Raw genomic sequence first — 16,636 nt, forward strand, 5'->3', positions numbered from 1 at the left:
CTGTTGACAAGTTTGGCAAGAAGCGACCGTAATAATTTATCATGCCCAAAAAAAGACTTGAGTTCAGTGAGAGAGAGAGAGCGCCTCCTTGATTGCTCTGACTTTCTCTTCTACTGGATGCAACCCCTGGGCATCCACTCGATGACCCAAATAAGTCACTTCAGTCGCTTGGAAAGCAGGCTTTTCTTTCTTCGTTTGTACACCAGCCTCCAATAATCTCCTTAAAACCTTTTCTAGGTTGGCCAAATGTTCGACTTCCGTTGATCCTGTGATCAGGGCGTCAACTCGGGGGAAGTCCTTGTTGTAGGCTTTCTGTGGTTCTTTGGAAAACCACACAGGCAGATGAAACACAAATGAGTAGGTGTGTATATTGGTACAGGCCCTTGTGAGTGTTGTTAGTTACATACCCTCTAGATGTGCTGTCCAGCTCTAACTGTTGGTATGCATGTCCAGTTTGGTGTAGGATTTTCCTCCAGCAAGCTGAGCGTATAGATCTTCAATCCTTGGGATAGGATATTTATCTAATTTAGCAGCCTTGTTCACAGTTAATTTGTAGTCTCCGCAAATGTGATTAATTTGATCTGGTTTTATCACAGGGACTATGGGCACTGCCCATTCTGAAAATTAGATTGGCTGGATGATGCCTAATTTACCTAAGTGGCAGAATTCTGTATCCACCTTCTCCTTTAGGGCCTAAGGCACAGGTCTGGCCTTAAAGAACTGGGATGTTGCCTCCAAATCTACATATATTTTTGCTTGTAGGCCTTTTATCTTTCCAAATTTGTCACGAAATATGCTGTCGTATTTAACTGCTCAGGAATTCCTCCTGTTCCAACTTGAAAAATTTCTGACCAGTTGAGCTTAATTTCGTTTAACCAATCGCGGCTCAGAAGACTAGGTCCTTCACCTGTTACAATAATCACTGGAAGCTGGACTGTGGCACAGAGGCGATGCTTTTCACCTGTATTGCCTCTCCAGTCTACGTCTTCAGTTGAGCCGTGGTTTGCTCCAGGTTCACTGGCTGGGTACCGTCACTTAGGTATTTAAATATGTGTTCTCCCACCACTGTGGTCGATGCTCCTGCATCAACCTCCATGACTAGAGGCTTCCCTTTCATTTGAAGGATGATGATGATTGGTTCTGTTTTCACTGTTTTGACATTGTATCGGGAATAGATATCAGTATCAGCAGCCTCTGGTTCAGTTATATTGTACACTATAGTCATCTTGGTCTGCTGTCTGATTGGCTGTCTCGATTTCACCCTACATTGCTTTATTACATGCCCTTTTTTTTGACAGTTGTCACATTCTGTCTCTTTAAATCTGCAGGGTTTGGGTATATGGTTATCCCCACATCAGATGGTGAGATGCTTCCATTATTCCTTTCCATGTTTCGAGCAGTAGAGACTGTTTCCCACCGCGCTATTGTCTCCCTAGTTTTTGCACCACGCTCGGCGGTAGGTTCCCACCACAACTTTAGAACGGCACATGTTGCACACTCTACAAAGCCTGCAAGTCCCCCTCAGCACTCTCTATTACTAGCGCTATTTCCATGGCATGCTTTGGATTAATATCAACTTCTGCAAGTAAACGCGCTGAATGGAGTTGTCACGTACGCTGTAAACCAAACAATCTCACAACATGTCATTGAGTGTGTCTCCGAAGTTGTGGTGCTCAGTCAACTGTTTTAACTTCACGATATAAGTTGCATTTGACTCACCTGGGGCCCTTATTCTGGAGTTGAACTTAAATCTTTGCATAATCACCGATGGCTTGGGTTGAAAATGTGTCTCCACGAGGTCTGCCTGCTCATTAAGAGATTTAGAATTGGACACGTTCGGGGCCATCAGATTATGGATGAAATTATACGTCTTGCTCCCGCAGACACTTAAAAGAATTGCTTTCTGCTTCTCCTCTACTGTTTTTTCGTTCGCCACAAAATAAAAACCTAGGCGCTCTATGTACTGGCTTCAGTGTTTCATGGACGGGTCATAAGGGTCAATTCTGCCGAAGAGTGTAATGACTGGTGAGTATACTTTTCTTTCTTAAGAATTGATGTACTCACCTTCAGGAGGCGAGGTGCAGCGTTGGAGCTATTTATCCTCGTCGCCAATTGTAATAAACTTGTTGTACTGGACAGGTTTCTTACTTGGAACAGTTAACTTTATGTACAGAGCTCGTTTAGAAGCTACATGCTTGAATTAGGTCCATGACTAGAAAGCTCCGCCCCTAAGATTACCCACGTCTAGGGCTGATTTGTCAGTATAATCATGTGACCCCCTAAAACAATCGGAAAGGTTTTACTTACAATCACTACATATATCTAAGAAACATAAAAAATAGGTGCAGGAGTAGGCCATTCAACCCCTTGAGCCTGCTCTACCATTCAGTAAGATCATGGCTTAACTCCATTCTCTTGCCTGCCCCCCCATAACCCTTGGCGCTCTTGCCAATCAAAAATCTGTCTAACTCAACCTTGAATATATCAAATAATCCAGCCACCACTGCTTGCTGGGGAAGAGAATTCCAAACACTAATGACCTTCTGAGAGAAATAAATTCCTGCTCATCTGTGTTAAATGGGAGACCCCTTACTTTGAAACAGTGCTCCCTAGTTCTAGATTTCCCCACAAGGGGAAACATCCTCTCAGCATCTACCCTGTCAACCCCCCTCAGAATCTTATAGGTTTCAATAAAATCACCTCTCATTCTTCTAAACTCCAATGAGTATAGGCCCAGGCTACTCAACCTTTCCACATAAGACAAACTCCTCATCCCAGGAAGCAGCCTAGTGAACCTTTTCTGAACTCTGGTAGTTTTGATGCCAAGTCTTATTGGTGCAATTTTGTTATGTGGCAGCCTGTGTTGGATCAGGCTGACTGAACCCACAGCTTCCAGCTTTTCATCTTTAACTGTGCACATGTGTATTCTGTATATTGCTCTCTGGTTTACTGCAAAATAAGTGAGTGTTGTTTGCCTCACCATTATTATTAATGCAAAATCCGGGCCACTACCATGAAATATGTCATTGTTTGTGGTGCTTAAACCATTATTTTGGAAACTAGAAGTTTTACTTCCTACTAAAAATGGTGGAACATTTTTGATAGAAAAAATGGTTCAGAAAATGTTTTGAAGTGATTCATTGGGAAAAGCCACCTAGTGGCCAGTTTGTGCAATCATAGTGGTTCTTCATCACACACTGCCACATTAAATGTAAAATACCATGTAAACTCTGACAGGAAGGTGTCACCAGATATAGCATAAGTGTGGGCACAGTAAACATTGGAAATGTGACAGGGCATATGGTTTTAGTAATGCAGATTTGTGGTGTGTAGATGATTTTTGACAGAGTAACTACAAGTTAAGTGAAGGTAACTCACCTGATTAAATGGAAAGGAATCATCATTTTACACACACAAGTGGTTTTTGATTAAGCCTACATGAATATTATATTTAGGTTAAGCTTCTTTGTGGTGGAATGAAAGCCTATATGTTTTCTCCCATGAATATTTAATTTTTCTTAGATTGCTGGCTGGTTTTGTAAATTTCTGGCTAACATTGAGAGATGATAAATGATATTAATATTGCAGAAATAATTTCAAAATTCACATGTTTCATTTGGGGAAAATACAAGTGAAGGAAGTCACTTGTGTGCCTTTGGTAACTGTATGGAATAAACTATTTAGATTTTGTAGGAGTTGATAATCAAATGGGATGAAAAGGTTTTTGGCTTAAAGCTTTAACCCTGTAAGAAGTCTGCATTCCTCCAACTCTGACCTCTTGTGCATCACCTACTCCTTTCACTCCACTATTGGTGGGCATTTCGTTAGCAATCTAGGCCCTACTCCCCATAATTCCCCGCAAACCTTTCCGTCTTTCTGCCTTGCTCTCCTCCTTTAAAAACCCTTCTCTGGTCGCCCTTTTAGTCACCCCTCCAAAATATCTTCTCCTTGGCTTGTTGTCCAATTTTTATTTGATTGCATCCTGTGAAGTGTTTTGTGGCATTTTTCAATATTAAAGCTGCTATGTAATAAGTCTACTCAAATATCAGGAGTTTTGTACTCCAATGTTTTTCATGAAATTCTAATATAAAAACATTATTTTAGTGAAAAATAAGAAATAAACATGGACTCTGCTGACCTGGTCAGCACTGCCGCTCTAAGCTGTCACACAGCTGTGCAGCAGCATGCGTATCCCTAATATTACGGACAGGAGGGTGTTTAATTTAAAACAGCCCTGGTTTTTCCTCTCGCCACCCATCTGTAAACAGAAAGGTGTTTTTTGATTTTTGATTTCCCCCTTGATAAGTGGTGGTGTATTTTCCCCAACCCTTCAGTTTTTGGGGTGATCCAATCCTCAAATAATAACCCCACAGCAAACTCGAGATAGGGTAAAATCAGAGGGTTAGTTTATTTTACCCACACTCAAAACTGCAAGAAGGGGGTTTGCAACACAGCCCCTGGTACATTCACACAGTAAAAGAGGGATAAGGGAAAGAAAGAGGTACTGGGCAAAGACCATGGACAAAAATAAGTATTACTGTTTCACATAAGTCCAGAGTCCTGAATCAAAAGTCCAAGGGTGTATTCCTTCAGAAAGGTTAGCAGGCTGAACCTAATGCTGGGTGATGCAGTAGCACTGACTTCCACAATGGGAGAAGCACATAGAGTTGAATCAATTTTATACACAGACACATACATACTTTCTTCCCTTCATGTCTTCTGGGCAGTCAGCCCCTTTAAGTTACTTTTCAAGGGTCTGTGCACTTAAACAAATCACCCATGCAATGCAAAATAATTAGAGGGGATGTTGCTGATCAGGCCTATTTTGTCCCACTTACTTCTGTTTTACATTAAATTGCCCCCCTCTATTTCATAACTTTCACATCATTTTCCTTGTGTGTAAACTAGTCTCACTAAATCTTTTTATGGCAATACTAAAGTTTTAAGCCTTTTCTTAATCTAGTTATCTAATTTTGTAGGTTAGAGTAAGGTCAGAGTAATGGTTTACCATTGCTGAAAATTGGCTTTTAAAGAAAGAAGTAATTTGCACTTACATTGTGCTTTGTTGCACCCTTGTGCCATGTCACAGTATTTAGATGCAGCAAATGAGATAAAGGACCGACAAACAGCAAATGAGGTGAATGATTAGTTTTTTTTGGTGGTAATTGAGAGAGGAATATTGGTCAGGTCACCGTGGCAACTCTGACTTTTTAGAATGCTGTCATATGGCATCTTCTACATCTAATTTAAAAAGTGAAAACAGGTACACCTATGCTTGGTTTAATTGCCCAAATGATGTCATCTCTGGAAATGCAGCTCAGATTTGTTATGTGCTCAGATTTCAGATTGCTGCCATTTTAGCCAAGGTGTCACCTGACAGCAAATTGCCAGAAAACGTGCAGATTGGGAAAATTCAGTCAAGCTGCTGCTGACAAAACTACTCCTTGGCAGCTTTTGCGACCTGACAGCACCTATATAAGTAAACTCATCCACAATTCTCAAGGGCTTAAGTCCAGTTCCAAATGTTCCAACTGTTGAATTTTCTTGTACCTTAAACTGTCCCAGTTCATCCTTGTCTGAAACTGACCATGGTACAAAATGGACCAGTTTCTTGCATTGCTCTATTTTCCCTCAACCAGACTGACCTAAAAATAAGATCAATATGGTGACCTTACTTGGAACACTTTATTTGGGTTGATTACAGGAATGTCAGCTCTGACACTAACATGTGCTTTATTTATTTGTTACGGGATGTGGGCATTGCTGGGAATTTATTGACCATGCTATTGTCCTTGAGAAAGTGGTGGTCAGCTGCCTTCTTAAACTGTTGCAGTCCATGTAGTGTTAGTACATCCACAGTGCTATTAGAAAGGGAATTCCAGAATTTTGACCAGTGACAGTGAAGGAACGGCGATTTAATTCCAAGTCAGAATGGTGTGTGGCTTAGAGGGGAACTTGCAGGTGGTGGTGTTCCCATGCATCTGCTGCCCTTGTCTTAGGTGGTAGAGCTTGTGGGTTTAGAAGTTGTTGAAGGAACGTTGGTGCATTGCTGCAGTGGTTGATGGAGTGAATATTTTAAGGTGGTAGATGGGGTGCCAATCAAATGGGCCGCTTTGTCCTGGATGGTGTCAAGCTTCTTGAGTGTTGTTGGAGCTGCACTAATCCAGGCAAGTGGAGAGTATTCCATCACGCTCCTGATTTGTGTCTTGTAGATGGTGGACAGGCTTTGGGGAGTCAGGAGGTGAGTTACTCGCAGGATTCCTAGCCTCTTACTACTCTTATAACCACAGTATTTATATGGCTGGTCCAGTTCAGTTTCTGGTCAATGGTAACCCATTTGGTTAAACATATGAAATGAATTAGGAGCAGGAGAAGACCGTTTGGCCCTTGGACCTGCTTCACCACTTGATAAGGTTATGACTGATCTGATTGTGGCCTTTACTTTCCTGCCTACCCCTATACCCTTTGACTCTCTTGACAGTCAAGAATCTATCTAACTCAGCCTTAAAAATATTCAATGATCCTGCTTCCACTGCTCTCTGAGGAAGAGAATTCCATAGACTCACGACCCTCAGAGAAAAAAAAATCTCCTCATCTCTGTCTTAAATGGGAGACTTTTTAAACTGTCTCCCCTAGTTCTAGTTTCTCCACAAGGGGAAACATGCTTTCAGCTTTCGCTCTGTCAAGCCCTGTCAGGATCCTGTATGTTTCAATAAGATTACCCCTCACTCTTCTAAACTCCAGTGTGTATAGGCCCAACCTATCCAACTTTTCCTCGTAAGACAGCCCCTTGATCCCAGGAATCAGTGGAATGAACCTTCTCCGCGCTGCTTCTAATGCAATTATATCCTTTTTTAAATAAGGAGACCAAAACTGTACAGAGTACTCCAGATGTGGTCTCACCAACACCCTGTAAAATGTCCCTATTTTTATATACCATTCCCCTTGCAATGAATGACAACATTCCATTTGCCTTCCTAATCACTTGCCGAACCTGCACATTGACTTTTCGTAATTCATGTACTGGGACAGCCAGATCCCTCTACCTGCAATCTCTCTCCATTTAAATAATAAGCTATTTTCTTCCTGCCGTAGCAGACAAGTTCACATATTTGGTCAAATTTTTGCCCACTCACTTAATCTATCTTTATCCCTTTGTAAACTCCTTATGTCCTCTTCACAACTTATTCTCCTACCTATCTTTGTGTCACCAGCAAATTTAGCAACCATATATTCGGTCCCTTCAAGTTATTTTTATAGACTGTAAATAGTTGAGGCCCCAGCATTGATCTCTGTGGCACTCATTACATCTTGCCAAACTGAAATTGACCCATTTATCCTATCTCTCTGTTTTCTGCTAACTAATCAACCCTTTATCCATGCTAATATGTTACCCCTTAGGCCATGAGCTCTTATTTTGTGTCGTAACCTTTGATGTGGCACCTTATCATATGCCTTCTGGAAATCCCAAGTACACCACATCTACAGGCTCCTCTTCATTCACGTTGCTTGTTACTTGCTCAAAGAACTCAAATTAGTCAAACTCGATTTGCCTTTCACAATACCATGTTGACTGTGCCTGATTGCAGTAGGATTTTTTAAGTGCCCTGCTATAACACCCTTAATAATAGATTCCAGCATTTTCTCTATGATATAAAAATTAGTTTAACTGGTTTGTAGTTTCCTGCTTTCTGTCTCCTTCCTTTCTTGAATAGAGAAGTAACATTTGCTATTTTCCCATCTGATGGGACCTTTCCAGAATCTGCCAAATTTTGAAAAACCAAAACCATTGCATCTACTATCTCTGCAGCCATTTCTTTTAAGTCCCTAGGATGAAATCCATCATGACCTGGGGACTTGTCTGCCTTAAGTTCTAATAATTTTCTCAGTACCCTTTCCCTGGTGATTGTAATTATTTTTAGTTCCTCCCTCCCTTTCAGTTCTTGATTTACAAGTATTCCTGGGATGTTATTTGTGTTTTCTACGAGCAACAGATACAAAATATCTGTTCACTGCATCCACCATATCCTTATTTCCCATTATTAATTCCCCAGACTCACTTTTTAGATACTCACTTTAGTTCTTCTTTTCCTTGCTAAATACCTGTAGAAGCACTTACTGTCTGTTTTTATATTTCTAGCCAGCTTTCTCTCATACCCTAATTTCTCCATCCTGATTAATTTTTTAGTCATCCTTTGCTATTTTTCATATTCTGTCCAATGTCCTGACCTGCCATTAATCTTTGCCAAATTGAACACTTTTTCTCTCAAATTGATACTATTTTTACCTTCCTTAGTTAGCCACGGAAGGTGCATCCTTCTCCTGAAATCTTTCTTTCCCACTGGTATGTATCTTTTCTGAGTGTCATGAAATACCTAATTAAATATCTGGCACTGCATCTCTACTGATTTATCCCTTAACCTAATTCCTCGGTTCATTTTACCCAGCCTTGTCTTCATATGCTCATAATTGCCTTTATTTAAGTTTAAAGCACGAGCCTTAGACCCACTCTTCTTTCTCTCAAAGTGAATGCAAAATTCAATCATGTTATGATCACTGCTACCTTGTGGTGCTTTTACTACGAGGTTGTTAATTAATTGTGTCTCAGTGCGGATTACCAGGTCAAGAATAGTCTGCTCTCTGGTTGGCTCTAGAACGTGCTGCTGTAAGAAACTGTGCCGAAAATATTGAATGAACCCATCTTCCAGGCTACCTTTGCCAATCTGATTTGTCCAATCTATATGTAGATTAAAATCACCCATGATTACCGTTGCACCTTTCCCACAAGCCCTCATTATTTCTTCCTGCATATCCTGCCCTACAGCATTTAGACTTACCTGCTGGCACACTTCTAAATTTGTATGCTCTGTCCCTTCCTGCCATGCTCTGTTTATCATTATCCTTATTGCTACCTTGTTCTCTTGTCTTCTGATCTTCCTGTAATTCATCACATCTTCCCTCACTCGATCCCTCACTCCCATTATTTAATTTAAAAATCTCTCTACCGCATTAGTTACGCAACTTGCCAGAACACTGGTCCCAGCACGGTTTAGGTGAAGACCGTCCCAACGATACAGCTCACACTTTGCCCCGTACTGTTGCCAGTGCCCCATGAGTGGAATTGATGATCAGTAGCGGTTCAATTTTCATTTATCACCTGTATTTTTTGTTCTCTCGTGAACTCCTCATCTTCTTTCAAATCCGGGAGTGAAATAGGAATCCTCAAAGTTATTACCGTCCTCAGCACTTTGCTCCAGTAATCAGCAATATTGTAGGGAAGTGCAGTAAACAATGTTCAGATATGAAGATAGTTTCCTTCAAATCAAAAGAAAATATTCTTAGCAGTTAACTGCCGCTAGCTTGCAACATTTTTCAAAATTAAAGAGGTAAGCTCCAACTAGTGGCTTTAAGAATCTAATTTTTGAATTTGCACTCTTGGTGGTGGATCTCATTAGCATAACTCCTCCTTCATACTGAGGCTGACACAGCCTCTCTTTATCCCACTTGTTTAAAGTTGTCTACACAGCCCTAAAATCCTGATCTATACTTGCCCTTGACACAGCTCCGCACACCCAGTGGACCTTTATAGCTTTGGGGATAAACTTGGAGAGCTACACTTAATGACACTAATTAGATTAGTCACAAAGCAAGGAGTAACTAGAATACAAGAGGAGCCATGCATGCTGTCGCCACACTTTCCTATGTTACCAGCCGGGTTGGTGTGCCTGATATCAGTAAGAAAAAGATGTGATTGGTACCCAACATTGCTATCTTCTCATTTCTTTCTCATTTCTAAGCTACCACTTGTATATTTTGCTTCTCCATGAGTGGCTACTGGTTTGTGGTGTGAAAGAATGTTGTTATTTTACTCTTTTCCTGTATCAGTGTACTTGCACTATCACCTGAAGGGATCCTTATTTTGTGTTTGGTGGTCAATTTGTCATTCTCGGTTTCAAATTTAAAGTATGGTTTAAAGAAAGGGAAGTATGAGAAAAATGCACAAACTGAGAGTATGCTTCAAAATAGGTTGAAACTGCCACATAGCTTAGTGAATGTGGACATGGTTTCAGGCAGTCAGAAGGGGAGGCGATAGATTCCCAACAAACCAGGAAGCTGGTGATCATGGATTGGTGCCAAGACAGGAGATAGATGAAAATGTTCTGGAGGGGGTCCTGTGTGTGCCAAGACAGTCAGATGATTTGAATGTTCCGAATGGACTATCTGCATTCTTGCTTCTAATGAGACTTATCCTTGTAATTTAAAAAAAATGTAGGATCAAACCTTATCAGTTAAAGCTAAATACATGAGCTGTTCTCCATGTCTGTCATTTGTTTTCAAATCTACAGATTATATGTTGCAAAAGATGGATCTAAAGGGAACAGAAGAACCAGGGAAGCAATGTCCAGTTCCAACCCCTCGGGCCTCCATTTCATCACCAGCAGCCTCACCTTCACATAAGGTCAAAGGTAATGGAACTTTGAGACTCTGAATTATGCAAATTACTTTAAGAAAAGTTTCAGGTACTGTATTTATTGGTCAGTCAGCATGAAAATGATTGTATTCCAATTCAGTGGCCAATATGTAACACAGAAGTTACATTCCACACCAGTAAAAGACTTCCACTGAGGCTCCAGCCTCCATGTTGGCTTTCAACGTGCATCCTGCTAGAGCTCTTTCCTGTGATTTGTTTAGCAATACCTTAGTCAATAAGTGCATTAGGAACATGGGGTGTAATCTTAATCCCCAAGAACAGGTGGTCTGGGTGCAGATGAGAAGTTAAGCATTTTAAAATTTCAAACATGATCCTAACTCACCCACTTCTGGTTTTAACAAAGGAGGGTCAGAGCATGGCTGACCAATCTGCTCTCAGGAGGTGGATTGGTTTGTAAAATCTTTGAAGAGAGCTGTGTGCCTCCTTATTTTCTAACAGGCTTTTAATTTTCTTACCCATTTCACCTGGGTTACCCTGGCCTCAGGAAAAACATGGCAGGTAAAAGGAGGTGAGAAGGACCGGGTGAATCTGGTCAGTGCATTCATACCACTGCTCATGGGCCACGAGAAGCAGCAGTGTTTCCTCCAGACCCAACAAGCTTAACTTACTTACTGACCCCTCAATCCGCCCACGATCTACGACTTATCAATTCACCCTGTGATCTCCGACACCCATATCTGTGCCTTTCCCTCCCCGACCACAATTTCTCCCATACGCAATCTTTCTAAACCACAGTGCTCCCTCCCTACAATTTCTCCCTTCCTCCTCTCTGCTTCCCCACAGTGGCCTTGTGTTGTAGTCTTTCATGTCTGATGGATGGAGAGCCTGCATTTCCAGGCTTCCCAGTTAGATTTTCCTAAAAAAAACTCCCCTGGCCCCCTTGTCGTCACCTTGTAACTATCAGGACTATGGACTTTATAACAAAGCAGCCTCTGCGAAAAGCATGCTTTTCCAAACAGCCAGTTGTGACAATTTTGAAAGAATTGTCCCAGTTCCAAACTAGTGCCTAGCAAAGTATCCACACCGCGGCATAAAAATAAATTTTTCCCTCAGTTACCAAGAAGCTGGGTAGGCAGCCTTCTCTCTGACCTCAGCCAGTACAACACTGTAACTGGAGATGGGTAAAACCTCCTGCCCAACCCCAACCTGGTCCCCATTAAGTGATAAAAAAAACAAAAACAGAATTACCTGTAAAAACTCAGCAGGTCTGGCAGCATCGGTGGAGAAGAAAAGAGTCGACGTTTCGAGTCCTCACGACCCTTCAACAGAACTGAGTGTAGTTAGGAGAGGGGTGAAATATAAGCTGGTTTAAGGTGGGGGGAGAGAAGTTGAGGGGGGGTGTGGTTGTAGGGACAAGCAAGCAGTGATAGGAGCAGATAATCAAACGATGTCACAGACAAAAGGATCAAAGAGGTGTTGAAGGTGGTGATATTATCTAAGAAAATGTGCTAATTAAGAATGGATGGCAGGACACTCAAGGTACAGCTCTAGTGGGGGTGGGGTGGAAAGACTGACAAGGTATTAGTTGTAGATTTCAAAATAATGGAAATAGGTGAGAAAAGAAAAATCTATATAAATTATTGAAAAAAACAAAAGGGAGGGGGAAGAAACGGGGTGGGGATGGGGGGAGAGAGTTTAAGATCTAAAGTTGTTGAATTCAATATTCAGCCCGGAAGGCTGTAAAGTGCCTTAGTCGGAAGATGAGGTGCTGTTCCTCCAGTTTGCGTTGGGCTTCACTGGAACAATGCAGCAAGCCAAGGACAGACATGTGGGCGAGAGAGCAGGGTGGAGTGTTAAAATGGCAAGCGACAGGGAGGTTTGGCTCTTTCTTGCGTTTGGTCTCTCCAATGTAGAGGAGACCGCATTGGGAGCAACGAATGCAGTAGACTAAGTTAGGGGAAATGCAAGTGAAATGCTGCTTCACTTGAAAGGAGTGTTTGGGCCCTTAGACGGTGAGGAGAGAGGAAGTGAAGGGGCAGGTGTTGCATCTTCTGCGTGGGCATGGGGAGGTGCCATAGGTGGGGGTTGAGGATCCAACCTCTTATCTGAATTGCTTCACTTGTTCTCAGTCCAAATGCAGAGTGTTTGTGTTTGAACAATTGTGGCCGTGAACACCATTCTAAGATTTGGGCATCAATAAAGTGTCTACTCCATGAACATTGAGGATTACTTACAGCTTTGAAATAAATTCTGAACCAAATCAATAGAATAGTCAAGTGGCTGCTGAGGGAGGGAATTGCTGTTCCCTGGTTGCGAAGCCAGACATGGAGGTCTGCTGGAATGTGGGTAAGGTTGATTCCACTTGCTGCAGTTCCGTGTTGGCGCTTCAGTTTTAGCTGCTGACGGCCCTGTTTATACACTGGAGACCTCCAGCCAGCACACTGTATATGGTCATTGGAATCAGAATCATGCAATACTACAGCACAGAAGAGGGCATTCAGCCCATTGGGTCTGTACTGACTCTTTTGAAGAACAATCCAGGTAGTTCCATTCTTTGGCTCTTTCCCCATATGCCTGCAATGTTTGCTTACAAGTATGTAAATTCTTGAAGGTTACTATTGAATTGTATTCAGCAACGTCTCCACCTCTCCGGCAGTACATTCGAAATCCTAACTGCTTGTTGAATGGTACAGTTTTTCCTCATGTCAACTCATTTTTTTTTGCCAGCTGCCTTGAATTTACACCCTGGTATTGACCGTTCAATCATTGGAAGCAGTTTCTCTTTATTAATTCTGTTTAAATCCTTCATGATTTTAAACACCGATCAAATCTCCCCTCAGCCTTCTCTGCTCTAAGGACAACAAGCCCAACAAAGCCCAGCTTTATGATTGTTAATGACGACCTCACAGGTTATTAAACACCAATTTGAAATAGACTCCATAATTGCTGACCAAAAGAGTATGAGTCAATTTTTAACATTTATATTTGTTGTCAAACACAATTCAATTAATTACATTCATATGCAAATCATCTATGCCACTCTCTTCATTCAGCTGCTCTTATCCAGAAACCTTTGCAGGCTTAGAGTGATTAAGTAATGGTATAAGCACAGCAGTTCAATTCATTATTGCAAATAGAAAAATCCCTGACATACAGCAATGAATTTGCATTCTGTGGTTGCAAGCTTTTATTATGCATGAATAAACAGGCCTCAATGTCTGCTGTAAGCAACATTTCACTTTTCAAGCAATATTCAGGATTCTACTTGCATATACTGGACATTTTACTCTGTAAATTGCCTCAATATCCACCGTTTGACATCCTATCTTGATATGGTCCAATTGCTATAGTTTTGCTTTTGAATAATGTTAAGGATGCATCAGTCTTCAACTCTTGATAAACAACCCCCAAATCATATATTCTGAATTAGGAAATTGCACTATCTGTATTTACAAATTGACACAAGGTCCAAAAACCTTCCAGCTGTGTGCTAAACAGGGTTGAAAATGCCAGTGCATATATGACTATCATGAAGGTATCTGTCTATATGCACGCCTGGGACTTGGTCAGGAGATGGATCTGTTGAATGGGTTTTGAGGCTCTGATACATGGCACAAGCACAGAACTAGAGGTAGTGGGAGAGAGTCCTGTTTTCTTTTATTCACTAAATTGTGACCATCTTGTGATCCAAAGGTTTGTATTATTGCCACTTACATATGCTTTAAATGATTTCTTTTGGTGTTTGCAAAGATTGCTGCGTTAAACTATTTGACATGAATTATTTGTACAGAAATAAATATATATATATATCTGTGATTGGTCATTATATATTTGAAACCTAGTCAGCTCTTGAAGAATAATTAACTCTAATGTTTGACAGTAAACTTAGTTTGAAGTCACGTTTCCAAAGGTACATGGGAAATGCATAAAGATTGCATTCTTGACTCAGGATGGAATGAGATGAAAGAATTTCAATCCCAATCTCACGCTATACCTTCTGTTAAAGATGCAATGGGAGACTAGAAGAATTAGTGTAGAAATTCCACCCTATGATCTCTAGGCACAAGTCGCCTGAGCAATTCTTCTCTTCAAGTGTATCAAGTCAGAGTGGATGAAATGGAATTTAGGGCGAAATTTAAAGTAGGCAGTGGGGATCTTGCCCGAAAGCCTCGTGCGCCTTTTTTCGGGTATGCTTGCTGCATTAGCTGCCAATCTAGGCAGTGGTGGGCATTCTCCAGGACCCTAGGAGCAGCAATTCTGCCCCCCAAGAGCTACCAGCCAATCAGAGGCCAGCAGCTCTTCATTGCTTGGCAATGCCACTGGGGAGGCAGTGCTGCTGCCAGGAATATACCCACCTGAGGCCACAGATCGCAGAGGGACCCAGGCTGCAGATGAGTGATGGTGGGAGGGGGTTCGTGGGGAAGGAAGGGAGGGGGTTGGCAGCAAGGATGGGGTTCTGGCTCTCAATGGCCACCCCTTCCACCCCTGCCTAATGCCACAATGTCGATCAGGCTCTGTGGCTTTGAATGAGGAACACCCCCCCCCACAGAAGCCTCCAAGCAAACCTGACAAGGCTTGCTTTTTGGACTTGCTGCGTCGCAAGGCCCTGTTCAAATCTGGGTGAATATCACCAGCGGTGGGATTAAATGGGATTTAAATGCCCACTCAAGTGCCTCACTTTGCACCAGGGTGGGAAGACTGTCCATGAGCCTTCCCGCCACAGTCTTACTCAGGACTGAGGCAGGAAGCCGGCGAGGTCTCCACCCTCCCACCTGATTTAAATGTACGCCACCAACAAACTCGCCACAGGGAAGGACATTAACATCCACCCATAGTAACAATGTGTTGTTACCATAAATAAACTGTAGATGTTCATTGATTTCTTTGCTTTTACACAATGCTTCCCCTTCATATTTTCCATTTACCATTCTCTTATCTGCAACATACTTGTCTCCTGTAGTGCAGACCTTGCAGGTGATCTTATTTATATCACTCCTATTAGATTGTCGTGTACAAAATACTTCAGTGTCAAGCCTTAAAGACATCCTGGCTTGGAGTTTTGGGCTGGGGCTCGTCATTGGGGTCAAATGGGGATTCCCAACCATGCCCTATGTCAGGAGCAGTCACCCAGCAGTATTTTGATCAAGTTGGCCAATAAGTGACCATAGGGCGGGCTCACCATCCTATTAATGACATTGGGTGGATTCTCAAAGCTGAAGGGCTAATAGGAGGTTCACTGGCACAGAAGAACCTCTGGACTGCCATTGTAGATCCGTCTTGAGGCACCCTCTCAGCACTTTTACAAGTCTTGAATTTTAAAAAATGGCCACAGCTACTGGGCTACTATTGTGGAAGAGGACCGTGGCTGTGTTATGACGTGGCAGATGATGTGTGCCGTGTGGACCAAATCCACAAGGGAAACTTGGCCATACTACCACAATGGTTTTACAATTTGTATTTATTATGATGATGTATGCACTGAATTCAGAAGTAATGAGTCCACTAAAACCTTTAGAGATTTTAAAAAGATTTCAAGTGCATACATAGGACTACAATTACTTAATACTATAACAAATCCTAAAATTCCTAAGTAACCTGACTCCCAGTTTCACACCCTCTTTAAGGCAACAGTCAAACAAAATAGATTTTAGATTTAACAAAAGCAAGCCAGCAAGTTAACACAGTATCTACTTGACAGTGGAATTCCAAATGGCTTTCTCCAACTTCAGTTACCGGACACAACAGACTTGGGCACAAGTGGCTGGAGGCTTCTTCAAGGCTGTTTCACGCACTCCTGTTAGATCTTAAATGGCCATCACCCAACTTGGCCTTTCATTCTCCTTTATGTATGTTTCTCTCTCTTTAATATGTAAATTCTATTGTTCCATATGTCTTTGGAACTGTACCTTTCTCATAGTATAATAACTTTCATGTTGCCAATATTGTCAGTAACCTTTGGGAAAAATAAACACACTGCTTAGCCTTGCTTATCTGGCTAGTTGTAAACAGACTAACATCCCTTTGAAATCCAAACAATCCCTTCACTTACCTAAAAATGCAAATTTCCTTCACACCTTACATGCTAAGGCAGCATCCATGTTTACTCATTAGCATTTCAAGTACATTTCTACACCTAGCTTCTTTTGATAATTTCAAGATTGCAGTCTACCTGACTCAAAATGTAATTAAATCACACGGACAGGA

At 41.7% G+C, this 16,636-nt stretch overlaps 1 protein-coding gene across 1 annotated transcript in view; it reads left to right on the forward strand.

Moving 5' to 3' along the window:
- The window catches only part of anks1b (ankyrin repeat and sterile alpha motif domain containing 1B), an 809,329-nt gene that overhangs the window by 435,927 nt on the left and 356,766 nt on the right, over positions 1 to 16,636 (forward strand). Inside the window, exon 8 of the mRNA XM_078553447.1 lies at positions 10,347 to 10,466. Within this exon, the coding sequence (XP_078409573.1) occupies positions 10,347 to 10,466 (120 nt within the window). The remainder of the gene's footprint in view (positions 1 to 10,346; positions 10,467 to 16,636) is intronic.

The sequence above is a fragment of the Cetorhinus maximus genome, chromosome 12 (assembly GCF_964194155.1).
Source record: "Cetorhinus maximus chromosome 12, sCetMax3.hap1.1, whole genome shotgun sequence".
Lineage (NCBI taxonomy): Eukaryota > Metazoa > Chordata > Chondrichthyes > Lamniformes > Cetorhinidae > Cetorhinus > Cetorhinus maximus.